The following is a 27,328-nucleotide window of genomic DNA, read 5'->3' as shown; positions in this document are numbered from 1 at the left end:
GCCATTCTCCTGTCTCAGCCTCCCGAGTAGCTGGGACTACAGGCACACGCCACCATGCCTGGCTAATTTTGTTTTGTATTTTTAGTAGAGACGGGGTTTCACCGTGTTAGCCAGGATGGTCTCGATCTCCTGACATCGTGATCCGCCCGCCTCGGCCTCCCAAAGTGCTGGGATTACAGGCGTGAGCCACCGCGCCCGGCCAGCAAAGTTTTTTATGCATTTCTTATATCTAGGTTTATTAATGATGATACGGATCATTTCAAAGAATATAATAGATTTGAGTGTAATTCCTAAGGAGAATAAAACCTAACAGACAAGTGTTAAAATTTCAAAATGTGTATTTTGAAGGAAGTGAAAATTGGGGGCAATGTTGAAGGAAAGGGCCACTTAAGACATGCAGTCATCACATTTCATTATGGATTTCAATGACCTTTGCTAATTATTTTCTTATCTAAGGTAGTGCTTCATAAACAATTATATGCATTTCAAATTTTCAGTTCAGGTCTTAGAGAGCCAGAATCAATAAATGCAAATAATTATAAGTCATAGCATTCTAATTAAGACAGAATTATTAAATTAAGAATTTGTTTCAAAGTAGTTAATTTTTGATTCTGTATAAATTGCTAATTATCTAAATCTTGAGTCAATATTACCTATTCTCTACCTGCTCCAAATCAAAATCCAGAGCTAAAGACTAATATATAACTAAATCATGTCAGTTGCTTATATACACCTCAATAATATATACATAGTAATGAAAGAACACATAATACTTTACAAACCAGTGACTGCCATGCATATGACACATACCCATCAAACACCAAAAATAAAAACTTACCATGGGACCAACATCCCCATTTTCACCTTTTTCACCAGGTGGGCCTGGCAGACCCTAAGAAAATATAATAGAAAAATAATAAAAGTCACTCATGTCTTTAAAAAAAAAGTTTGGTCAATTTCTAAGATAAAATCAAGTATAAAGTTCAATAAGTACATGGAAATTAAGATTCAGATACTAACATTTGTTAAAATACCTACTATGCAAATGTTGACCACATGTGATAAAATCTTACACCTACATTTACAAATAAAATTTATGTTTTGCATAATATTATATTGTTTATTTTTAGTTATAATAACTAAATATTAATTTGATCTGGGAATTTATGAACACCCAACCATTTGCTCAGTCCTGTACAAATAATATATAGAACTTCCCTGGTACAGATTTCTGGAATCTTTTGACCCAAAATATTTTAGTATATGAGGTTTTTATAGTTAGGTACCAGTCTGGTAAAATAAATATTCCAATACATTTCAAAGGTTATAAATATCTTCTGAATTTTTGACCTGTTAATTCAATTTCTGAATCTTACAAATCAATGAGCCCATGAAACCTACTATATTATACTTTTAAAAATTCTTTCAGGCCGGGCGCAGTGGCTCACGGCTGTAATCCCAGCACTTTGGGAGGCTGAGGCGGGCGGATCACGAGGTCAGGAGATCGAGACCATCCTGGCTAACACCGGTGAAACCCCGTCTCTACTAAAAATACAAAAAAAAAAAAAAAAAAAATTAGCCGGGCGTGGTGGCAGGCGACTGTAGTCACAGCTACTCGGGAGGCTGAGGCAGGAGAATGGTGTGAACTCCGGAGGTGGAGCTTGCAGTGAACCAAGATCGTGCCACTGCACTCCAACCTGGGTGACAGAGCAAGACTCCGTCTCCAAAAAACAAAAAAATTCTTTCAAATCTATTTCCATTGTATTCAATTGCACTGTAACTGCTATTTAGGAAAAGCTCTGTGTTACAGTATAAAGGAAGACAGAAAGATTGCACTCAAATTTCATCTGTCTATGTCTTCACCGAAAAATTATTTTAGTTCTTGACTACTTATTTAATCTTCCCAAAAATTATTCCATGAAGATTATTATTTCCTCTTTCATGTCACAACAATACTTTGTACATACTTCAATTGTACATTTATAAATTTTCTTATGTCACTTTTGTGTATATTTACAGTCATGAACTACTCTGGGGCATGCATTCATCAGTGATCTTTTAGGTGTTAACTGTTTAGGAACTAGCAGAGGAGCAATCAAAAATTAAAATGTTTGTTGAATGAATGAACTCTAAGAAAATAAACTAATAAGGATAGCTACATTCAATAAAATGTTTCTTGCTAACAGTAGCTATGATACTGAAAATCCTGTCAGTCCAAAAGTTTAATCTTAGAAAAAAGAACTAAAGAAATTCAGTTACATAAAGTAGTGGAATGTTATGTGACTATTAATGTGATACTAATACTCTAAACATGAATAATATATACAACAAATAAAAAATACAAATGAATATGCATAAGTTTAACTGTAAAATATGTAGGTAGAATAGGTATGCTAATTATCAGACAAATAGCAAACATAGTAATCGTTTCTAATATTGTAGGATTATGGATTTTTTTCATTTTTTCGTGTTTTTAGTGTATAATTATTTATATATTAATACATCTTATATATGCTATACATAATTAATTTTTAATGTTTGCATAATATTTTAGATGTAATCTATTTTAGACATAAAAATACAATGTAAAAGCTCTAAATAACTGCTAGTACTTTCGTGACATTACTGACTTCTTGACACTGCATTGTAATTGCTGAATATTATTTGACTGTGAGCCACTGTGAAAAATGTATTTTACTTAATGCTCCCTAACCATGCGCATGTAAAGTAGCTGAAACATGAGTTTCAAAAAAGCAGTACTTAGCCTTTTGCATAGATGATAGCTTTTGATATTTTCATTCTATTTTACCTTATCCTGTTCTATTTCATTTTTTCAATGCTGGTAATGATCCACAAAATTTTTTTTATAACCTACTATATCCACATGACTTTCAGTTTGTAAAGAAGGAACTTTACTGAATATATTTATATATTTGTTTAATTGTGGCATATATTCATTTTTATGAGGAAATCTTAGTTACTAATTTGTAACAAAAAATATGTACCAGAATTTCATTTTTTTCTCAAATGTCAGTAAGATGTCTAAGAAAAGAGACTGCTATATATACTTCCCAAACTGTTACCATCATCTGATGACTGTTTCTAGAATTATAAGTGAAGTTTCTGGAAGAAAAAGACAGGTAGTATTTCTCAGATCTTATGGACCTAAAAATTACTTGTAGGTGACTGCAAAAAATTTTAGGTTCTAAATCAGTCAATTTCAGAAATTCAAAATCTGAATTTGATGAAACACATAAACTTAAATTCTTAAACATGCATGTATATTTTAACACAGTTTAAATAAATATTTCACTTTAACACCATTTTCTTAAATAGCATACACTGCAACTTAAACATAATTAAGTTTCCAAAAACACCATAAATTTAAAATTACATTCCTTATTTTTTGTCCAGGTTTTCACACCCTTTTAGGATAGAGTGCATCTAATTTAGTATCCCCAAATTAAAAGGTATGTCAATATTAATTCACAGTTTTTTTATTACAAACCCAGTTGTGCATTTTCATCTTTTTAATGCATATAATTATTCCAATTAGTTCAATAAAAATATCCCGATAGAAAAAAATTTATTTATTTTTAATTCAGTTAGATCATAGTTTGTATTGATTAAGACAAAAAATTATTATTATTACAATTAGTGGAGACACAATGAGTCAAAATCTCTTGTTGCATGGAACTAAACACTCTGAAAAGCACTCTAGGGTTAATCCGTTCTCATGAAATGTCCTACCTTTCTCCAAAGAGGTAATTTGCATGGAGAGATTCTGTTTTAAGGTCTGTCAATTTTAAATCATTGCCACTTAAATGATGAGTTGAAAAATGAAGTTAGGCCAAGAATGCACACTCTCTCTCACTCCATATATGTGTGTGTGTGTATATCCTTCATATGCAGATGACAGTAAACATCAAATTGAAAAATCAAGACATGTAACCTGAATATTAGATTATTTTATTTATGTCTATTATAATTGCTAATATCTATTCTGCCATGAAGACTCAATTAAAGGAGGCAGATGCAATTGTGAACATGTTAATTACATTAGCATCATTCAGTTTCCTGATTTACAGAAGTAGCTGTGGGAAAATGCAATCACTTTTTTTAATGAATTGATTTCTTGAGTCACCCTCATCAAAGAGCACATTTCTTACTTCGTGGAAATGAAGATGATGTTTATTGAATATTTTATAAATATAATCTACAAGACACCTACTTTAATCATGAGAACTGTTTCTAAATTACAGTTTTATAGGATTCAGAGTAGTCAAATAAAAAAAAGAAAATGAATATTAATGTACCCATTGACAATCTAATTTTAATGCCTTGTTTTCAAATATGTATGCTTCTCACACATATTGATATGTGGTACTTATGACTGTTTATGTATAATTGTCTAACAAGTATAACCTAAACATGACAAATATGAAAGTGAAGTTTTTGCACTCTCCAAGTTTAAAAAGAATTATTTTGACCTTAAAAGGAGATAAATAAAAAATCTTGTTATCTGATAAATATTTATTAAGTGTTTTAACAGTAATAATTCATTATATTGTGTTCATGATGCAATTTGTGTAATTATGCACATAAGCTATTTAATATCAAAACAGTAATTTTATAATCATATTTATAAAAATATACAAATTTTTTATATAAATTCAATTTACATAGGCTTTTCTACAAGTTCACAAATTTCTAGGTTCAGTGAACTAGATGACTTAATTTACCATTTCTAATACAAATAATATACCATAAGTTACCCTCATGTGGGACCTCAATATCATTTAAGACAAAATGCTATAATCTTTCTGTGGATCACTAGGAAGAGACAGAAAAAGCAAGTGGAAGAAAAAAGCTCAACGTTTCCAAGGTTTGTAGGAAGCAGTGAACATCAAGTGGAAGGTAAAAAAACAACCCAGAATACGGCCAGGCGCAGTGGCTCACGCCTGTAATCCCAGCACTTTGGGAGGCTGAGGTGGGCGGATGACGAGGTCAGGAGATCGAGACCATCCTGGCTAACACGGTGAAACCCCGTCTCCGGAGAATGGCATGAACCTGGGAAGCGGAGCTTGCAGTGAGCCGAGAGCATGCCACTGCACTCCAGCCTGGGTGACAGCGTAAGACTCCGTCTCAAAAAAACAAAAAAAAACAAAAACCCAGAATAGAAGGTATCTGTTCTGGAACATGTTGTTTAAGAGTCCAATTTTAAGATATATTTGAACAGAGGCTGTAGTGTTCTACAATTTAATATTTATTTTCCTGGATATGTTTCATAAAATTCAAATTACAATTTTAAAATGATAATAATCGATCTTAAATGATCGACTGTTAATTTATTTTACCTATTAGTTGTTTAACATATGCTGTTGGCAGTTGCTTTTGGCAGGATCCCATTTCTCAAAATGCTTTCAATTTTTTTAGCCATCTTGAAAGTAAAGAGTCATAGGTCGAGTTTCTCCAGGGAAAGGAAGCGAAAGTGTCTCCAGATCCGCCGCTGTCTGCCTGGGACTTCATGTTCCTCCTATTGCTATCAATCTGAAGTACTAACTTATCTTGTTATGAGTCCTATGAAAGGACCCTTCTAATATCTTACTTTTTTAAAATTATACTTTAAGTTTTAGGGTACATGTGCACATTGTGCAGGTTAGTTACATATGTATACATGTGCCATGCTGGTGTGCTGCACCCACTAACTCCTCATCTAGCATTAGGTATATCTCCCAATGCTATCCCTCCCCCCTCCCCCCACCCCACCACAGTCCCCAGAGTGTGATATTCCCCTTCCTGTGTCCATGTGATCTCATTGTTCAATTCCCACCTATGAGTGAGAATATGCGGTGTTTGGTTTTTTGTTCTTGCGATAGTTTACTGAGAATGATGATTTCCAATTTCATCCATGTCCCTACAAAGGACATGAACTCATCATTTTTTATGGCTGCATAGCATTCCATGGTGTATATGTGCCACATTTTATTAATCTAGTCTATCATTGTTGGACATTTGGGTTGGTTCCAAGTCATTGCTGTTGTCAATAGTGCTACAATAAACATACGTGTGCATGTACAGCAGCATGATATATAATCCTTTGCATATATACCCAGTAATGGGATGGCTGGGTCAAATGGTATTTCTTGTTCTAGATCCCTGAGGAATTGCCACACTGACTTCCACAATGGTTGAACTAGTTTACAGTCCCACCAACAGTGTAAAAGTGTTCCTATTTCTCCACATCCTCTCCAGCACCTGTTGTTTCCTGACTTTTTAATGACTGCCATTCTAACTGGTGTGAGATGGTGTCTCATTGTGGTTTTGATTTGCATTTCTCTGACGGCCAGTGATGATGAGCATTTTTTCATGTGTTTTTTGGCTGCATAGATGTCTTCTTTTGAGAAGTGTCTGTTCATGTCCTTCGCCCACTTTTTGATGGGGTTGTTTTTTTTTTCTTGTAAATTTGTTTGACTTCATTGTAGATTCTGGATATTAGCCCTTTGTCAGATGAGTAGGTGGTGAAAATTTTCTCCCATTTTGTAGGTTGCCTGTTCACTCTGATGGTAGTTTCTTTTGCTGTGCAGAAGCTCTTTAGTTTAATTAGATCCCATTTGTCAATTTTGGCTTTTGTTGCCATTGCTTTTGGTGTTTTAGACATGAAGTCCTTGCCCATGCCTATGTCCTGAATGGTAATGCCTAGGTTTTCTTCTAGGGTTTTTATGGTTTTAGGTCTAACGTTTAAGTCTTTAATCCATCTTGAATTGATTTTTGTATAAGGTGTAAGGAAGGGATCCAGTTTCAGCTTTCTACATATGGCTAGCCAGTTCTCCCAGCACCATTTATTAAATAGGGCATCCTTTCCCCATTGCTTGTTTTTCTCAGGTTTGTCAAAGAACAGATAGTTGTAGATATGCAGCATTATTTCTGAGGGCTCTGTTCTGTTCCATTGATCTATATCTCTGTTTTGGTACCAGTACCATGCTGTTTTGGTTACTGTAGCCTTGTAGTATAGTTTGAAGTCAGGTAGTGTAATGCCTCCAGCTTTGTTTTTTTGGCTTAGGATTGACTTGGCGATGTGGGCTCTTTTTTGGTTCCATATGAACTTTAAAGTAGTTTTCTCCAATTCTGTGAAGAAAGGCATTGGTAGCTTGATGGGGATGGCATTGAATCTGTAAATTACCTTGGGCAGTATGGCCATTTTCACGATACTGATTCTTCCTACCCATGAGCATGGAATGTTCTTCCATTTGTTTGTATCCTCTTTTATTTCATTGAGCAGTGGTTTGTGTTTCTCCTTGAAGAGGTCCTTCACATCCCTTGTAAGTTGGATTCCTAGGTATTTTATTCTCTTTGAAGCAATTGTGAATGGGAGTTCACTCATGATTTGGCTCTCTGTTTGTCTGTTGTTGGTGTATAAGAATGCTTGTGATTTTAGTACATTGATTTTGTATCCTGAGACTTTGCTAAAGTTGCTTATCAGCTTAAGGAGATTTTGGGCTGAGACAATGGGGTTTTCTAGATATACAATCATGTCATCTGCAAACAGGGACAATTTGACTTCATCTTTCCTAATTGAATACCCTTTATTTCCTTCTCCTGCCTAATTGCCCTGGCCAGAACTTTCAACACTATGTTGAATAGGAGTGGTGAGAGAGGGCATCCCTGTCTTGTGCCCGTTTCAAAGTATTTCAAAGAGAATACTTCCAGTTTTTGCCCATTCAGTATGATATTGGCTGTGGGTTTGTCATAGATAGCTCTTATTATTTTGAAATACGTCCCATCAATACCTAATTTATTGAGAGTTTTTAGCATGAAGCGTTGTTGAATTTTGTCAAAGGCTTTTTCTGCATCTATTGAGATAATCATGTGGTTTTTGTCTTTGGCTCTGTTTATATGCTGGATTACATTTATTGATTTGTGTATATTGAACCAGCCTTGCATCCCAGGGACGAAACCCACTTCATCATGGTGGATAAGCTTTTTGATGTGCTGCTGGATTCGGTTTGCCAGTATTTTATTGAGGATTTTTGCATCAATGTTCATCAAGGATATTGGTCTAAAATTCTCTTTTTTGGTTGTGTCTCTGCCCGGCTTTAGTATCAGAATGATGCTGGCCTCATAAAATGAGTTAGGGAGGATTCCCTCTTTTTCTGTTGATTGGAATAGTTTCAGAAGGAATGGTACCAGTTCCTCCTTGTACCTCTGGTAGAATTCGGCTGTGAATCCATCTGGTCCTGGACTATTTTTGGTTGGTAAGCTATTGATTATTGCCACAATTTCAGCTCCTGTTATTGGTCTATTAAGAGATTCAACTTCTTCCTGGTTTAGTCTTGGGAGAGTGTATGTGTCAAGGAATTTATCCATTTCTTCTAGATTTTCTAGTTTATTTCCGTAGAGGTGTTTGCAGTATTCTCTGATGGTAGTTTGTATTTCTGTGGGATCGGTGGTGGTATGCCCTTTATCATTCTTTATTGCATCTATTTGATTCTTCTCTTTTTTTTCTTTATTAGTCTTGCTAAGGGTCTATCAATTTTGTTGATCCTTTCAAAAAACCAGCTCCTGGATTCATTAATTTTTTGAAGGGTTTTTTGTGTCTCTATTTCCTTCAGTTCTGCTCTGATTTTAGTTATTTCTTGCCTTCTGCTAGCTTTTGGATGTGTTTGCTCTTGCTTTTCTAGTTCTTTTAATTGTGATGTTAGGGTGTCAATTTTGGATCTTTCCTGCTTTCTCTTGTGGGCATTTAGTGCTATAAATTTCCCTCTACCCACTGCTTTGAATGCGTCCCAGAGATTCTGGTATATTGTGTCTTTGTTCTCATTGGTTTCAAAGAACATCTTTATTTCTGCCTTCATTTCGTTATGTACCCAGTAGTCATTCAGGAGCAGGTTGTTCAGTTTCCATGTAGTTGAGCGGTCTTGAGTGAGATTCTTAATCCTGAGTTCTAGTTTGATTGCACTGTGGTCTGAGAGATAGTTTGTTATAATCTCTGTTCTTATACATTTGCTGAGGAGAGCTTTACTTCCAACTATGTGGTCAATTTTGGAATAGGTGTGTTGTGGGGCTGAAAAAAATGTATATTCTGTTGATTTGGGGTAGAGAGTTCTGTAGATGTCTATTAGGTCCACTTGGTGCAGAGCTGAGTTCAATTCCTGGGTATCCTTGTTGACTTTCTGTCTCATTGATCTGTCTAATGTTGACAGTGGGGTGTTAAAGTCTCCCATTATTAATGTGTGGGAGTCTAAGTCTCTTTGTAGGTCACTCAGGACTTGCTTTATGAATCTTGGTGCTCCTGTATTGGGTGCATATATATTTAGGATAGTTAGCTCTTGTTGTTGAATTGATCCCTTTACCATTATGTAATGGCCTTCTTTGTCTCTTTTGATCTTTGTTGGTTTAAAGTCTGTTTTATCAGAGACTAGGATTGCAACCCCTGCCCTTTTTTGTTTTCCATTTGCTTGGTAGATCTTCCTCCATCCTTTTATTTTGAGCCTATGTGTGTGTCTGCATGTGAGATGGGTTTCCTGAATACAGCACACTGATAGGTCTTGACTCTTTATCCAATTTGCCAGTCTGTGTCTTTTAATTGGAGCATTTAGCCCATTTACATTTAAAGTTAATATTGTTATGTGTGAATTTGATCCTGTCATTACGATGTTAGCTGGTTATTTTGCTAGTTAGTTGATGCAGTTTCTTCCTAGTCTCGATGATCTTTACATTTTGGCATGATTTTGCAGTGGCTGGTACCGGTTGTTCCTTTCCATGTTTAGCACTGCCTTCAGGAGCTCTTTTAGGGCAGGCCTGGTGGTGACAAAATCTTTCAGCATTTGCTTTTCTGTAAAGTGTTTTATTTCTCCTTCACTTATGAAGCTTAGTTTGGCTGGATATGAAATTCTGGGTTGAAAATTCTTTCCTTTAAGAATGTTGAATATTGGCCCCCACTCTCTTCTGGCTTGTAGGGTTTCTGCTGAGAGATCGGCTGTTATTCTGATGGGCTTCCCTTTGAGGGTAACCCGACCTTTCTCTCTGGCTGCCCTTAAAATTTTTTCCTTCATTTCAACTTTGGTGAATCTGACAATTATGTGTCTTGGAGTTGCTCTTCTCGAGGAGTATTTTTGTGGCATTCTCTGTATTTCCTGAATCTGAACATTGGCCTGCCTTGCTAGATTGGGGAAGTTCTCCTGGATAATATCCTGCAGAGTGTTTTCCAACTTGGTTCCATTCTCCCTATCACTTTCAGGTACACCAATCGGACGTAGATTTGGTCTTTTCACATAGTCCCATATTTCTTGGAGGCTTTGCTCATTTCTTTTTATTCTTTTTTCTCTAAACTTCCCTTCTCGCTTCATTTCATTCATTTCATCTTCCCTCGCTGATACCCTTTCTTCCAGTTGATCGCATCGGCTCCTGAGGCTTCTGCATTCTTCACGTAGTTCTCGAGCCTTGGTTTTCAGCTCCATCAGCTCCTTTAAGCACTTCCCTGTATTGGTTATTCTAGTTATACATTCTTCTAAATTTTTTCAAAGTTTTCAACTTCTTTGCCTTTGGTTTGAATGTCCTCCCTTAGCTCAGAGTAATTTGATCGTCTGAAGCCTTCTTCTCTCAGCTCATCAAAGTCATTCTCCATCCAGCTTTGTTCCGTTGGTGGTGAGGAACTGCGTTCCTTTGGAGGAGGACAGCCACTCTGCTTTTTAGAGTTTCCAGTTTTTCTGTTCTGTTTTTCCCCCATCTTTGTGGTTTTATCTACTTTTGGTCTTTGATGATGGTGATGTACAGATGGGTTTTTGGTGTGGATGTCCTTTCTGTTTGTTAGTTTTCCTTCTAACAGACAGGACCCTCAGCTGCAGGTCTGTTGGAATACCCTGCCGTGTGAGGTGTCAGTGTGCCCCTGCTGGGGGGTGCCTCCCAGTTAGGCTGCTCGGGGGTCAGGGGTCAGGGACCCACTTGAGGAGGCAGTCTGCCTGTTCTCAGATCTCCAGCTGCGTGCTGGGAGAACCACTGCTCTCTTCAAAGCTTTCAGACAGGGACATTTAAGTCTGCAGAGGTTACTGTTGTCTTGTTTGTCTGTGCTCTGCCCCCCAGAGGTGGAGCCTACAGAGGCAGGCAGGCCTCCTTGAGCTGTGGTGAGCTCCACCCAGCTGGAGCTTCCTGGCTGCTTTGTTTACCTAAGCAAGCCTGGGCAATGGCGGGCGCCCCTCCCCCAGCCTCGCTGCCGCCTTGCAGTTTGATCTCAGACTGCTGTGCTAGCAATCAGCGAGACTCCGTGGGCGTAGGACCCTCTGAGCCAGGTGCTGGATATAATCTCGTGGTTCGCCGTTTTTTAAGCCGGTCGGAAAAGTGCAGTATTCCGGTGGGAGTGACCCGATTTTCCAGGTGAGTCCGTCACCCCTTTTCTTTGACTCAGAAAGGGAACTCCCTGACCCCTTGTGCTTCCCAAGTGAGGCAATGCCTGGCCCTGCTTCGGCTCGCACACGGTGCGCGCACCCACTGACCTGCGCCCACTGTCTGGCCCTCCCTAGTGAGATGAACCCGGTACCTCAGATGGAAATGCAGAAATCACCCGTATTCTGCGTCGCTCATGCTGGGAGCTGTAGACCGGAGCTGTTCCTATTCGGCCATCTTGGCTCCTCCTATCTTACTTTTAAGTATCAGACTTAGGCAAGGTTGTAATTCATTTTCCAAACAAAATGGGAGTGAAGAAAGGAAGTGTAATAATTAAGGTGGGTTTAAAAATACTCCAGAATCAGGAGCGAGGGCTGATACATGTTCAGGAGAATTAATCATACATGATAAAATGATTTCAAGTTCAGCTGCTCATTTAAAAATAAAATGATCTTTATGGATAAACATTGTACCCAAGTTCTTATGTAGAAAAAAAGAAAAAAATACTTTGTTTTACATCCACCAGAAAACCTGGTGAGAAGTAGGTAGAAATGATGGAGTAAACAATGACAGGATCATCTTACCTGAAGACCTATTGGACCAGGAGGTCCAGGGAAGCCTCTGGCACCCTCATCACCTTTTTGCCCAAACATCCCCTGCTGTCCTCTAGGACCTGGTTCACCATCACCTCCCTAGAGAAGAGAAAGAAACATTATCACAAACTGGAAAAAATCATTACGATATGAGTCATTAAAAAATGTGGCCATTTCTAATTTAATCAAAGCAGATGTATTTAAGAATAGCCAAGTAAAAAGTAGACTAAATGCCCATTATCTGCTCCAATATACTATTGTTTGTTTTGCTTATTTTCTTTGCTTCTGGATCATAACTGATTTTGATTTGATCCTGTATACCAAGTGAAGTAAAAGCTGTCTAATAACGGAAATAATTTTCTGAATTATTATCTATTAAGGAATTCTCAACAAATTACTTACTTTCAAATGAAGTTACAATATGTTTTGTTTCTAAGAATCAGCACGGCTAGCTATATTTGATAATTTAAATTTTATTTAATGTCAAACATACAAACAAAACTTATTACCCCACAAAATTGACTGGTTATGGGACAGTATACAAATTTAATCAGGGAGCTGTAAGGATTTAGATTTGCTGAACAATGTGGAATACTCACAGCAATTCCAGGGGCACCAACTGGTCCTTGAAGACCTGGGGGACCGGGAGGGCCCTGCAGTGAGATAAAAATAAGTAATTTTTAAAGTGAAGCCAGAAGAGCCTCAGCCATACGAAACAGAACATTTAGCCTACCAAGATCAAACACTTCTGCACTCCTTTGGAAAAAAAGAAGCATCACATAGAATTATTTTGCATTTACTGCAATCATTATTTATTTTACTCCTTGAGACTCAAGCTTTCACATTTGAAATCAATTTTAAGTTGACATTTGTTGAAAACACTCTCATTTGTAATGTTGTGAATCTTCAAGATAGATTTCTATGCTATCAGACATCAAGTTGTAAGATTCGCATTTGAAAATTTTCAAAGTATCAGATTTCTTTAATGAGATAAATATGATTAGGAAAGGGCCCATGAAAAATTGTCTATATACTGTCTTCTGAGTGAATATCAGAATTCTGAGGGTTCTATACAGATAGAATGTAGTAATATATGAAAATTTGGAATTTTCACATATGCGTACACATGTAAACTAATTGTTATATATTAAGTACACCAGGACCTCTTATTTTGAGCAATAGTTTTCAAAAGACATTATGAGTCTTACATGAATAGATATTTCTTCATTGTCTCATTTTCTTACATTAGTAACGGGTCAGGCAATATAAAAGGTTCAGGCATTAAAGAAATAAAACTGTCATTGAACTGTATTGTTCTGTATTGTAACTACTACTTGTGGGGGAACTGTTAAAGCAAGATTTTGAAAAGCTGGTTCATGGGCCATTGGGAGTTCTTGATATGCTTTTAGGATTCTTCTGCTAGTTCATAACTCTTCTCATAACAACAGTAAGGCATTTTTTGTCCTTTAACTATATAGACTTTTGCACTAATGATGTAAAATCCGTGGTGAATAAAGTTGCTGGTAACTTAGCGCTTATCATGTTGGTAGCTACCATTTGTAATAGCATTTATTGTATTTTACCACGATATACTTTCAATCAACACAAAAATGGCTGTTCCATCTAAGAATGTCATGGATGTAATTGTATTGATGAGGCTTTGAAAGTTATTAATATTATTAAATATTGACCTTGAATATGTGTCTTTTCATATTCATTTGACAAATTGAAGACATACGTAAAGTATGTTTGCCTCATACTGAAGTACAGTGCTTGTCTCAAAAAAAAAAAAAAGCCCTACAAACATTTGGATTATAGTTTGAAATGCTGGCTGAACTTTTACATGGAACACTAACTTTTAAATGGAACGCTATTTTTACTTGAAAGAGCGGCTGACAGAAAAACTATGATTTTTTAGTTATAAATAATAAATGTGATTATAAATAATCGGTTATAAATAATAACTGTGATTATAAATAATAAGTATGATTTTGGCAGATGTTATTCAATATAAAGGAAGCCTTGGATTTCAAAGAAAACAACTGACAGTATTTACTGTCAATAACATTCAAACTTTAAAGCAAAAATTAGAATTTTGGAAATGTCTTATCTGCCATTGCAGGCTTTATATCTTCCCAATCTGAAAGTATTTTCCTATGATATTAATATTGCATAAAGAATTGTGTCAACACTTTGAGGACCTTACCCAGGAAATCAATAATTTCCAAATTATCAATGAAGGATGTTACAAAATTATGTATGAAACATAGTCATCAACGTGCAAGATAGAGCAGTGGAATATAATGTAATAGCACAAAAAGCTCACTGTTTTTGTTTCAAATTCTGTTGTGCAATTGACCCTTAAGAAAAACTACCACTTATAAAATTTCTATGTAAAATCAAAGAATATTCAAAATTATCTGAAAAGGTACTGAAAATGCTCCTCCCTTTTATAACTACATAATTTATGTGAGCCTAGATTTTCTTCATGCTTTCAACCAAAAAAACATGTCACCACAGGCTGAACTAGATATGAGAATATAGCTTCTTCTATTAAGCTAGACAAAACAAATGTAACAATGCTACTCTTGGGACTATATATTTTTATTTGCAAAAATATAGCTAGTTTTTATTAAAAGTGCTTTGGGCTTATTATTCTTAATTATAAATAAATCAATACATAAATATTTTAAATATATCAGCTTTCATTCATATGATAGTAACCCACATAGACAAAAGCTTTTTGGGCTCCTAAAAACCTTTCCGAGTATGCAAGGGTCCTAAGGCAAAAATATTTGAGATTTGCTGGCCCATATAATGGCCATGCAGTCATTTTAGCATTGCTTTTAAGGAGTAAATAAAACTTTTAAAAATGTGGCTTCTGTCGAGTGTATAAGGTAGTCTAATTAAATCAATAGTATTTATTTATAATTACGAAATCTAAATGGAATCTAAAGTAATTTACTGCTGTCGTCTGGATATGGTTTGTCCCCACTAAAACTCATGTTAAAATTTAATTCCCAGTGTTGGGGGTGGGGCCTAAATGGAGGTGTTTGGGTTCTTAAGGTGGATCCATCAGGAATAGCTGCATAGTGATTGAGTTCTTGCTCTGGGGAGATTGAATTGTTTCTTGAAGGAATGAATGAGTTCCCGTGAAAGAGGGTTGTTTTAAAGTCAGCACTCCTGTAGGGTTTGGTCCCTCTTTGTTCAGGCCCGGTTCCCCTTTGACCTTCTCTGTCATGTTTTGACACCGTACAAAAGCCCTCACCATAAGCCAAGCAGATGCCAGCCCCAGGCTTCTTTGTACAACCTGCTGAACTGTAAGCCAAGTAACCCTATTTTCCTTGTAAATTATCCAGCCTCGGGTATTCATTTATAGCAACACAAAACAGACTAAGGCAGATACCAAAATACATTTTGTAAATGTATAGTCAATACTAACTGCATCAAACATATGCAGCTGGTTTTCTGTACACAATTTCTTGTCATAATTTTACAGCATGGATCCGGAGTATCAGTGCTATCACCTGTTTGTTGGTGTTTTGTTTTACTGCATATAAAAATGAATTATGCATTAAATACTACAATTATTACTGCAAGCTTTTTCTCTTTTCATTCTAGAGTTTTCTTTTTAGTTAGAAAAAGTCATCTCATAGGACTATGGTAACTCTTCAGTTTGGGATTCCATCAATTCTAATAAAAATCTTCTTTCAGTTATGTGTTAATGTAGGCAGTAAGTCCAACCCTAAAAGCATCAGACTGATGGATCACAAAATAGAACCAGACTGGTCTGTTAGAATCAAATTGCTGGGGATAATGTATAAACTTCCATACTAGGTGAAAAAAAAAACTTGAAGGACATATCTCTGTACTCCCCCAATTTATGTTTCTATCAGAGAGCAAATATATGAACACTTAAAGGGAAAAAAAAGTGAAAATAAAGAACTTAGAAAATAATGTCCACAGATATTCTTTAGAGAGTATAAATTAGTAAGGAAGTGCTGAAGCATGTGACAGTATCATCATCTAATATATTTTATTTAAGAAGTAGGAACATGTTTAAATACATAATTTAAAGAGAATATATACTGGTAGTGACCAAAGAAAAACATCATAAAGACAAGAGTGAACACACCATTTGAATGAACAACCAAAATTATATTGAAGTTTTATGATTTAAATGAAAAATTTTAAAATAAGTATTTATAACATATGGGAATGAGTGACCAATTTGTATACATGTAGAACATAGTAATACTGTTAATTTTGGTAAATATATGTATACAAAATTTCTCATAATCATACAAAAAAGACTATTTCATTATGTTACTCTTTCATGTGCTATAGCAGAGTTATAAATAATGGCCTTACAATCATCATACTTTACTTAATCACAGAAATAGAAAACTTCACAAATATATAAAATTATAGAATTATATAACTGCAGAGGTAATGTAGTATTGGTATTATAAGTATTGGCTAGGAAAGTAAGTAGTACTATATAAAAATATCAATGGTAAACAGTAAAAGTTGTTAAATAAATAATGTTCTCTCAATAAGAAGTAGGAAACTCACATTTTCTCCCTTGTCACCCTTGCTGCCTTTTTGTCCTGGCTCACCAATTTCACCCTGAAATTGAAAGATTTGACTTAGAGTTTATCTCTAACATGCTATTGCATTGTCTTAATTATCATCAAACGGTTAAATTTTATCTTTAATATAATTACATGCTAGTGTGTAATGTCACTGTTTAAAATGGAAAATCTTGGGTTCCCACTGCTTCTAGCTTTCTAATATTGACTAACATGTTAACAGACAAGTCTATTTAACTTCAAAGTATACTACAACTGAATTTATAATTCAAAAATCAATTTTGTCTCAAATATTACCTGTATAAACTGATAATGGAAATACACTGATTTATAAAATCTATAATTACACATTAATCAAAAATTACTTTACCAGCTAGGTTCTGGGTCGTGCACCTGTAATCCCAGGTTTTGGGAGGTTGAGGTGAAAGGTTGGGCCCAGGAGTTTAAGATCAGCCTAGGAAGCATAGTGAGACCCTGTCCTACAAATAAATGTTTTAAAAAAGTTAGCTGCACATGGTGAGGCATGCTTGTGGTCTCAGCTACTTGGGAAGCTGAGGTGGGAGGATCGCTCAAGTCCAGGAGTTTGAGGCTGCAGTGAGCCCTGTTGCACCACTGCACTCCAGCCTGGGCGACAAAGCAAGACTCTATCTCTCAAAAAAGTAACAAATAAAAATAAAAACAAAATAACGGAAAAAATTCTTTTCTGCTAATTTTACAAATGCTAAAATGATGCACATTATCAGAGTGCTGGTTTAAAATTTTTTAAATAATATTTTATAATGATATATTCAATTGAAACATTTAACACACAGCCATACATTTGGAATTAGGAGCTTAGAGTCTGTACTCACATGTTGGTAAATGATAACAGGATTATGAAGTAAATATGTAGCTCATTCTTAAGTCTTATTGTACAATATCCAAGACATGAGGACTAACCATATACATGTAATTAATTTTTTTATTTTATATTCATTTCAGAAGGATATTCTTAAAAATAAATAAATTTTGGCATCTACTAGTTTTTCTCACTACCACTGTTCTTTTAATTGAGTTTTCTGTTTATGTATCACATACTATTTTATGGAACAGATACTAATTCTGAACCTCTTAAATAAAACTTTTGAGCATATGAAAATGTGTGTGAAACTTTGAAAAAGGTAACCTTTCACCTGGCGCCTAATCATAAAGATTAGAATTATCTAGAATTCTTGACAAAAATTAAGCTTTTTCACAGGATCTACTAACACGAACAATGAATACCAACCTTGTCTCCGTCTTCCCCAGGGGAGCCGGCAGGACCAGCTGGCCCTGGGAGACCAACAGGACCTTGAACTCCATCTCTCCCTGCAGGCCCTTGGGGACCTTTTTCTCCCTGTATTGAATATCCAAAGATCATTAATTTTACAGTTTTGAAGTGCAGCTACAAGAGTAATAATCTAGCTTCTATATTTGACAAGGATATTGTTTAATGTTTTTTAGAAAAACATTTTAAAGAATAAATGATACATGTTCCCTACCTTCATCTGTGACTAAGAATACTATTTTTTTAAATCACTTATAAATCTTAGGCTATGATACACAAAAATAATTAGGACCCAACTTAGAATTTTTCTTTCAAACATGCAATTATTGTATATTGACAAATCAGATTCCTTACATTTGCAAAACTTTGCTGAGCCTCTACTCCCCTTCCTTAGTGCCACTGGCATAGCTGTGCAATGGGTATTAGGCTTTAGAAATCAAAAAATGCAGTTGCTCATATGTCCAACTTTGCCATATGCTTTATATGTTTCATATATAACTTTCTTATTTTTAAGTGTTTGTTTTGGTTCTCCTGGTTTTTGAAAATGGCATTATTTTCATGTTTAAATTTACCTATACTGTGTAATTTTTTAAAAAGTGCCTTGATAATGAACTCAACTTCTGTTTCCGATAAAATATATTTTCGTAGTTTAAAATAAATTATTTTCTAAAAGTCAAAATTTCATCAGTTTTGCACAAGATAATATTCTTGATTGCATTCAGAGGTCCTTTCTGTCCTTCTGTTATACAAGCTGGGAATCTACAAGACATTAGGTTTTGCCTTTTCATTACCCCACTTTCCCTCACTTCCCTTAAAATCTCCTGCTCCTTTAAAATGACTTAGTTTTAGACATTTTATCTCCTAATTATCTCTTGAATATATTGACTTTATCTCCATCACTGACATCTTATTCTATAATACTGGTATCCTTGTTCTGAGCTACTGAAAAAAACCTCCTGCCTTTCCCCATATGTATTCTTACTTCCTTCCAATCTATTCATCACACTGCATCCAGAAAGCCAATCAGATCATGTTACCTACATTCTTAGGTCAATTTACTTGTTTACTTTTCCTCAGATAAAGACTTCATGGCTTAGGGCAGCCTACCATGATCTAGCTCCTGCTACCTGCCCAAACACATCTAGCCTCACCTAACCTTTGCTCTCTGCATTCCAACCCTTCTAGACATTTTTCTCAGTCCCTTAAATCTGATGCCATGTCCATTCCTGTGACATTGCCTGAGCACATTTTGTTCCTCTGGCCTGGAATGCCCCTATGAGAACTCTTTGCACAGTTAATTCCTTCTCATCTTTTACATCTCACCATCAATGCCTTGTCCAAGGAAAGTCCCCAATTCTAGCAGGTCTCTCTACTATAATCTGACATACACTATTACATTCCATTCATATGAGTAACCTGAGTTTGCCATTATATATGTATTTAGTGATTCTTTGCATATTATCAAATTGCCCTATCAGATAATAAACTATGTGAGGGTAGGAATTGCATCTGATTTTGCATTCTATTTTATATCTCTGGCCTGTGGACCAGAGTAGTCACTTAAGGAACTGTTGCTACATTACTTAATTAATGACAACAAAAGTAACAACATTAATAAGGCAAAATTAAATTGTTAACTAATTTATTACTTGCCTGGGTTTCATATGTTCTTGTTTTTCAAAAGGATGCCATAATTATTATAAGAAGGATGCCCCTGATGTCACTCTGGAGACCTTTTATCTTCTTCAAATAAATATGATATTTCAAATCTATCAATACTCATAGGATGTGCTGTGCTATTCACAGCAAACTTCACTATATTAAATACAATAGTTGATTCAGATAGTTCCCCTTAATTTGAATTCCCTTGCTAGCCTTAAACTCTAAAAGTCAATCCTTTTGTATAAGGTTTCCTGTAAATAAGGCAGATATATTCTCTTCTGCCTTCATTATATACACATAATCTCTAGCCAGGAATCACTTGCCATTCATTTCTTCTGACCCTGGTCTGTGTGATGTTGGGAGAAATTCAACAGATCTACAGCACTCTAAATTTATATTAGCCATTTATAATTCCTCAAGGATGACATAACTCTTCCTCCATTATGTATCTCTTGGCCCACAATCTGCACAACTACTGGAAACATTCATCTCTCCTTGTAACCGTTCTTTATTTCACCACTTCTAACATTCCATTTACGTTAATAACTAAATCTTTCCTTAAAAAATGATAGAATTAGCTAAACATCCCCATGTCTTTCGTTTGATTTGGCATGGTCTTATATTTAACCTATACTCACACCCACAACTTTTATTACAATTCACAAAATCCATCACTCCTTCCTCAAAAGCTCATTTGTGTATTCATTCTCAGTTTATTATTTCATCCTTTTTTATGGCACTCTGGTTCACACACTGATGGTAATGATAATACTACTACTAATAGTAATGATTATTCTGAACACTTCTCACAACTTATCACAATTCTGAAAAATGATTTAGAACTATAATTTTATCTAGTCCTCACAAAATACTGTGATTATCTTCTTTTCAGAGATGGCCATCTTCTTTTCAGAGTTGAGAAAACAGAGGTTTTGATTTTAAATAACTTAACCAAAATCATGAACTAAATAAATGATAGGGGTAGCTCCCAACCCACTTCTGGTTGTCTTCAAGCAGGCAACTTGAGTCTACTCTCATTTCCTTAACTCCTTAACTTTTCCACTGACTATTTTCTTATTATTGATAAAGTAGATAAATATATGCACCACATAATAATAATAATGAGGCAACGCATTCAATCTTATTAGTACTTCCACCTATGGCTCATTTTTCTATGGGTTCCATGCCCTGCTTGAGGTGATTTACATGTCCCTACTCCACTCCTCTATAGTCCATTTTTTTTTCTTTTTGAATCAATTTAGAATTAATCTAAAGGTATAAATACCCAGCAGGTAAAATCCCAGTCTCTTTATTTCTTTGTCTTTCGGATTTCAGTATTCTCGATCTTTTACAACATCCCACAAAAGGGAACTCGTTTATGTCTTGTTCTGTTTGATGGCATGCCTCTGGAGATACACACACACACACACACACACACACACACACACACACACAAACAAAAAACCTCATGGACTATTTTTCTCTCTTATTAGATGCTTTCAGAACTTATACCCATTATAATTCTCCATTAAGACTTGAGTCCAGGCTTCTGTTTTCTCTCAACACTACATCACGTGGTAATCCAAAAATATGCTTTTAAACGTCACTCTTATTTTAAATGACTCCCAGACTTACAATTCTGGCACTGATTATTTTCTCTGCAATTATACACACATACATGCTAGAAATTGTAAATAAGTATTTGAAGAGTATTTTTCCTAAAATTTCAAACTGCTATTGCCTAATTCAGTTATAGTTAGTGCATTGACTTCACTGTGTTTTAGATCTAGCTCTTCCCCCCAATTTCGACAACTGTCCCCAAATAGATGCATAGTTAAAATCACTTCTTCTCTGTAATCTTTGCATCCAGTAACTAATAGTTTTCATTAGAATCAGTTTCCCTATCAAAACTTTCTATCAATGAAATTAAGTTGGAGAAGGTTTTAGCCCCTTTCTTCTTACCTGCTTTCCAGACCCACCTCCTAGAGTTTCTAATCTAACTGATTAATATAGGGATGCTAATTAGGACATTTCTCCATTCTAGGAAGCAGTGTTGATGGGTAGGTAGACCAACGGCTTGTCTTCCACAGGTCACATCTTGTCTTTCTTTTAATGCAAGTGTAAACCTGCTGATAACTGCATAACATTTTTATAAGATAAGCTGCTCAGCAGAGGTAAGATCTAAAATTTATATTTGAAAAGAGGAAGAAGTAAAGGCTAGATATAACATTTTGCCCAATATTTTCATCAGTTTTTATTAAACCTCTGAGTGGATATCTATAACTCCTTTCACTGAACACTCTTATTACCCACTTTATGTTACTGTCCCTAAGCAGACAGCTCCTTCAAAAGTATAATGCTAACAATACAGTGCCTACCCCTTAGTTATTCTAAATAGCTAATTTTGGCTAATAGAAAATGGAATGAACATGCTGGAGTTGTTGTCCTTGGCTGGGATAACTGAAAGAGAATGGGGAAGCAAGGCATTCCCTTTTCCCTTCTCTAGTTATGATATCACTAATTACCAACAAAACTCAGGCCTGAATCCTGGCTCTTACAAAGGCTAATGTCAATAATTTTTCATCTGTCTCACCTAATTAATTTCTTATCGGTTTCAATGTTTTTTGATATTCTGATCTTTATTTCAATAACTTACTTATTCTTCATAAATCTAAGGTTTTTATCCACTTTAAAATCTACCATTCAATATATTATCTTCACAGAAATATTAACTTATCTAATTAGTATATTCTCAATTTGTATACAAAGCAATTTATGTCTATTTTCTCTGTATGCATTATTTAGTGTATTGTGCAAAATATGTGTTCCCTATATTTTTTAATTAATTTGTATTAAAGGAACTGAATCTATTTTCTATCTTCTCCTAGTAGACAGTACACTATAAAATATATTTTCTCAGCATATTACAAGTGCTTTTTCTGTCACCTAAAAGTTCTATCCACAGGTGGCATGGCCCATTCCAACATTCTAACTCTTTCTGAAAGGTAATGGATTACAGAAAACATTTTTTTTTTTTTTTTGCTACAGTTTGAATGTGTCACCAAAAAAACATCTTTTGGAAACTTAATTCCCAATGCCACAGTGTGGGGGAGTAGGGCCTAATGAAAGCCGATTAGGCCATGAGGGCAAAATGAAATTAATTAATGCCGTTATTGCATTAGTGGGTTCATTAAAACAAAGGGAATTTGTTTTCTTTTTACTCTCTCTCTCTCTCTCTCTCTCTCTAGCCCTGTCTTTCTCCATCTACCATGGGATGATGTGCCAAGAAGTTATTTACCAGATGTGGCCCCACTATCTTGGACTTTCCATCCACCAGCACCATGAGCCAATATATTTTTGTTCATTATAAATTACCCAGTCTGTGGTATTCTGTTATAACTGCACAAAATGGTCTCAAACAGAAATATTGGAATAATATCACAGAATAATTAGAGAAAATGCATAGACAATGAAAGCAAATCAACTTGATAAAACTGAAGTCTTAGTGATAGAGGAGTATTTTTGAATATAAGCTTAAGCTTAATTTTATATATCAATACTTACCAGTATACAAAAATATTCAACTTATATTTTTGTGTATCAGAGCCAATACTTTTTATCTACATTTACTGAAACAGTTTGTGTTTTAATCTTGTAGGAAGAGAGAATCATTTTTCAAAAATACAATCATATCAAAAGCAGGAAAAAAAATAGAGAAGAAATCTTAACAAAGAAACCTAAACATAATGAGTGGAATAGTCCATAGTCATGTAAATATAAACTGAGTATATACCCAAAGGACTATAAATCATGCTGCCATAAAGACACATGCACACGTATGTTTATTGCGGCACTATTCACAATAGCAAAGACTTGGAACCAACCCAAATGTCCAACAATGATAGACTGGATTAAGAAAATGTGGCACATATACACCATGGAATACTATGCAGCCATAAAAAATGATGAGTTCATGTTCTTTGCAGGGACATGGATGAAACTGGAAATCATCATTCTCAGTAAACTATCGCAAGGACAAAAAACCAAACACCACATGTTCTCACTCATAGATGGGAACTGAACAATGAGAACACATGGACACAGGAAGGGGAACATGACACTCTGGGGACTGTTGTGGGGTGGGGGGAGGGGGGAGGGATAGCATTAGGAGATATACCTAATGCTAAATGACGAGTTAATGGGTGCAGCACACCAGCATGGCACATGTATACATATGTAACTAACGTGCACATTGTGGACATGTACCCTAAAACTTAAAGTATAATAAACCCCCCCAAAAAATGTTAAAATCCAATAGATATTAGATGAAATAATTAGTGAGATGTTCCCCGTCTCACTCACTGGCGATCGGAGCTCAGATTACATGAGAAGGGCAGCTACTTTCTATGAGTCTTATTTACAGACTATGGAAATGCTTGAAATTGAATTTGTATTACAAGAGGTGTAAAAAGTTCACACTTTTCTAATGTAAAGCAGCAAGGTATAGCTTCAATAAAAAACTCACAACTTTTTTTTTTTTAAAAAAGCAAAATGAAAAGCCTTTTACATTAATAATATCCAACTCCCTCACAGGTATTACGGTTTCATAAAGTGTGGGAAAATGTCATCTCATTTAATTGAATTTGAAATTTTCTCTATTATACATATACGAGCCAGGGTATTTACATGTCAGACACATATGCAGAGAGAATACGGTGGTGTATGAAAAGCTAATATTATTGAATAAAAAGTTATAACGTGTACAGGGTAGCAGCATAATATATTTTCTCCTAGACATTACTTACAGGAGCGCCTTTCTCTCCAGCTGGACCAGGAGGACCCTGAGGTCCCGGGCGCCCTGGTAAACCAATTGGGCCAGCTGTACCTGCTGACCCACGTTCTCCTGGTGAGCCCTAGTACACAGGAAAAGAAGTATTTTGTTATTAAAGAAAGTAATACTGGCTTAAGAATCACTTATTTAACAATAGCTTCTTACAGTCTAGTAAATTATGTTAAAGAAACATTTAGAGTTTAGATAATTTTAAGATCCCAAAGAGAAACAGTTGAATCCACTATTTGAGAGACTAATTTCCAGCCCCAATATTAAGCATAGATGTTGATGTTAGAAAATATTGATGAGATGAAAAAATACTTCAAAATTAGATGTATTTAATATTTATTTAATGTTATCTGTTTCCATTTAAGTGTTCATAATTGTGCACAATGCTTTATAAAAAATATATCTAATAACCTCCTACATAAATTTCTCCCTGTATTATAATGAATTGGCAGAATACAATCCCTAAACTAGTGTTTCTTGAAGTTATTTCTAGGCTTTTTTTCAAATGTGCTGAACCAAGGTTTCAAAATAAAAAAAATGGGTTCAGAAATTCTTTGCATTAGGATACACACAAAATTTTTTACAAAATAACATTTGATAATCACTATCCTAAAGTTTGGATGTTTTCCCAAAGGATAAGCTATTAAATTCAACTTAGAGTTCTATAGGACCACTGGGTCTTATGAACACTGATGAGATCATTTGAATCTGATTAGGTTTTTAAATTTTTTTTAACTGAGTTTCAAAAAAGATGTAATGCTTTTAACTAGTTTGCTTTTTTAAAAAACCTCATATATATAGATTTTAGAAAATAATCACACAGATACTGCTTTTATAGTAATTATCTGTACCAACAATTTAAGAAAACATTATTAAAACAAGAATAAAAGAAATGCAAACATACATACTAAGTATTGTAAAGCTCAAGTATAATCTATTTCTACTTCCAATTTTAGTTACTAAAAGATAACAAAAAATTGTCTTTGGATTCTCAGAGGGGTGATTAAATTACAATTTATCTTTTTATTTTATGTTTAAACTAAATGTAAAATATTAGAAAATATAATTGTTAGTATTTTTTCTTAATAATTAACATACTTAGATAATAACATCATCATTTCAAAACTCAGAGAGAAAATTATTTATAAAAGCTGGAAAATATATTACTTTATGTTTTCTACTATTATACTACAATATATTAGAAATCATTTTATTACACAAATTTACATTATTGACTTTGTTCTAATTTGTATTTTTATTAACCAAGAAACTAATTACATGTGATAAAAATGGTAACTATACCAACAACTTGTATTAACATAATGCGTTACAATTCACAAATCAGTTTAACTTTCATCTTATTTTATTCTCACAACAATTCCAGGTAGTTTATAGAGCTGTTGTAGCATCTGTTTTAAAAATGAAGAATCTCTGGTTCAAAGAAGTTAACCGTCCTTCCTGTAATCATATAACTAGTTAAGAGAACCCTGAGCTTGGACTCTACTCTGATTTCTTGACAAAGCCACCCATTGGTTCTTTCTAATGAGGACATCGATGTTTGTAATTATTGGGTATCTTAAAGTTAGGTGATAGAAATAATTTGGAGAGACATTGCCAAAAATATAGTTAAGGAAATTGTGAAATTTGAGCGTTATATAAACAAAAGTGGCATTTTTGAGCTGTGAGTAAGTATATATTCAAAAACTAATCTAGGGAATATTCTTATATTGCATAATAAATGAGTTGTATGTAAACTCTATTTTTACCAATGAAGTATTCCAAATACTAAAGAGGAGGCTATAGTTATAAGAGAAAGTTGCAGTTAGTACTTTTTAGATAATAAATATATACTCTTTCATCAATGTATTTTTTAATTTAATAATATTAAAATATTTTATGAATAAAATAGTCAACCACAAGTTGTATTACTGTTAACCAGGTAACAGACTCCTGTTGAATGATTATAGAAGTCAATGCAGTAGAAAAAATAATAGAATCCTCCTACTGTTGCACATTCAAAATGAGCAACCCTAAGAGTAAAAAGAACACAAATATTTGCCTCTAATTCTTTGAGAGGGAGGTCAGGAAGGAAGAAAAAAGTATAGGAGATGGATAAGAAGAAGAGCAAGAAGAGCAAGGTCTATGAATTGAGAGGAATGCAAAGGTGTCCCTTGAATTACTAAAAAGAGAGGAAAGAAAAAAGTCAGCAATAAAAGTGCTCCTTTTTTGGTAACAGAAACACATCAACAGAAGACAACACATGATGCAACTAGGGTTATTCTATTCAAGTTAAAATTAATACCACTAAACATAAATCTCCACTAATCTGAAACACTGATTTATTGAGGATCAATGTACATATAAGGTGACTATATTACAATTTTGTTTAGTATTTCACTTCTAACCCTCACAAAATGATTGCTATCCATTAGTTTTATCAAATCTAGAATAAGCATTCAATTTAACTTCTTCAGTATTTTATTTGTAATTGGCTATACAAAAACAGGTGCGATTTTAATTTGTCGGGCCATAAAATTTTTCTCTCTTTAATCCTGTTTAAACCCTAACTGTTCAAATAATACCCTAGGAAGATATCACATTAGGCTATGGCGAAGTTGATGGGTACTAGACTAGAATGAAAAAAGGGGAGAATCAACAAAAGTTTGAAGTCCATTTTAAGAGAATTAACTGACTTACAATTATTATACCTACTAATTAACAATTATTGTGCTAAGTGCTTTGCATATGCAATATAATTTTATTGCCGTATGACTTGTATATTTTTAAGTTAAAAACCATGGACTCAAGTTCTGTGTGCCCTAATTCACTACCAAGTATTTTCTACAATGCTTAGCAGTTTATAAATGGTGAAAACAAAATTTCCTTGACTCATTGTACCCATACAACTCATGGGTACAATGAATTGTGCTAAATTTTAATAAATGGAAGAAAT

General features: G+C 34.6%; 1 protein-coding gene across 2 annotated transcripts in view; it reads right to left on the bottom strand.

The window, feature by feature from the left end:
* The window catches only part of COL11A1 (collagen type XI alpha 1 chain), a 232,057-nt gene that overhangs the window by 45,747 nt on the left and 158,982 nt on the right, over nt 1–27,328 (bottom strand). For both annotated transcript variants that reach the window (XM_001140143.6, XM_001139974.6), the window contains exons 42-47: nt 24,341–24,448; nt 17,835–17,942; nt 16,551–16,604; nt 12,575–12,628; nt 11,967–12,074; nt 839–892 (exon numbers count right to left, since the gene is read on the bottom strand). In XM_001140143.6, coding sequence (XP_001140143.1) covers nt 839–892; nt 11,967–12,074; nt 12,575–12,628; nt 16,551–16,604; nt 17,835–17,942; nt 24,341–24,448 — 486 coding nt within the window. The remainder of the gene's footprint in view (nt 1–838; nt 893–11,966; nt 12,075–12,574; nt 12,629–16,550; nt 16,605–17,834; nt 17,943–24,340; nt 24,449–27,328) is intronic.

The sequence above is a fragment of the Pan troglodytes genome, chromosome 1, assembly GCF_028858775.2.
Source record: "Pan troglodytes isolate AG18354 chromosome 1, NHGRI_mPanTro3-v2.0_pri, whole genome shotgun sequence".
Taxonomy (NCBI): domain Eukaryota; kingdom Metazoa; phylum Chordata; class Mammalia; order Primates; family Hominidae; genus Pan; species Pan troglodytes.
This window is presented reverse-complemented; position numbering and strand designations above follow the sequence as displayed.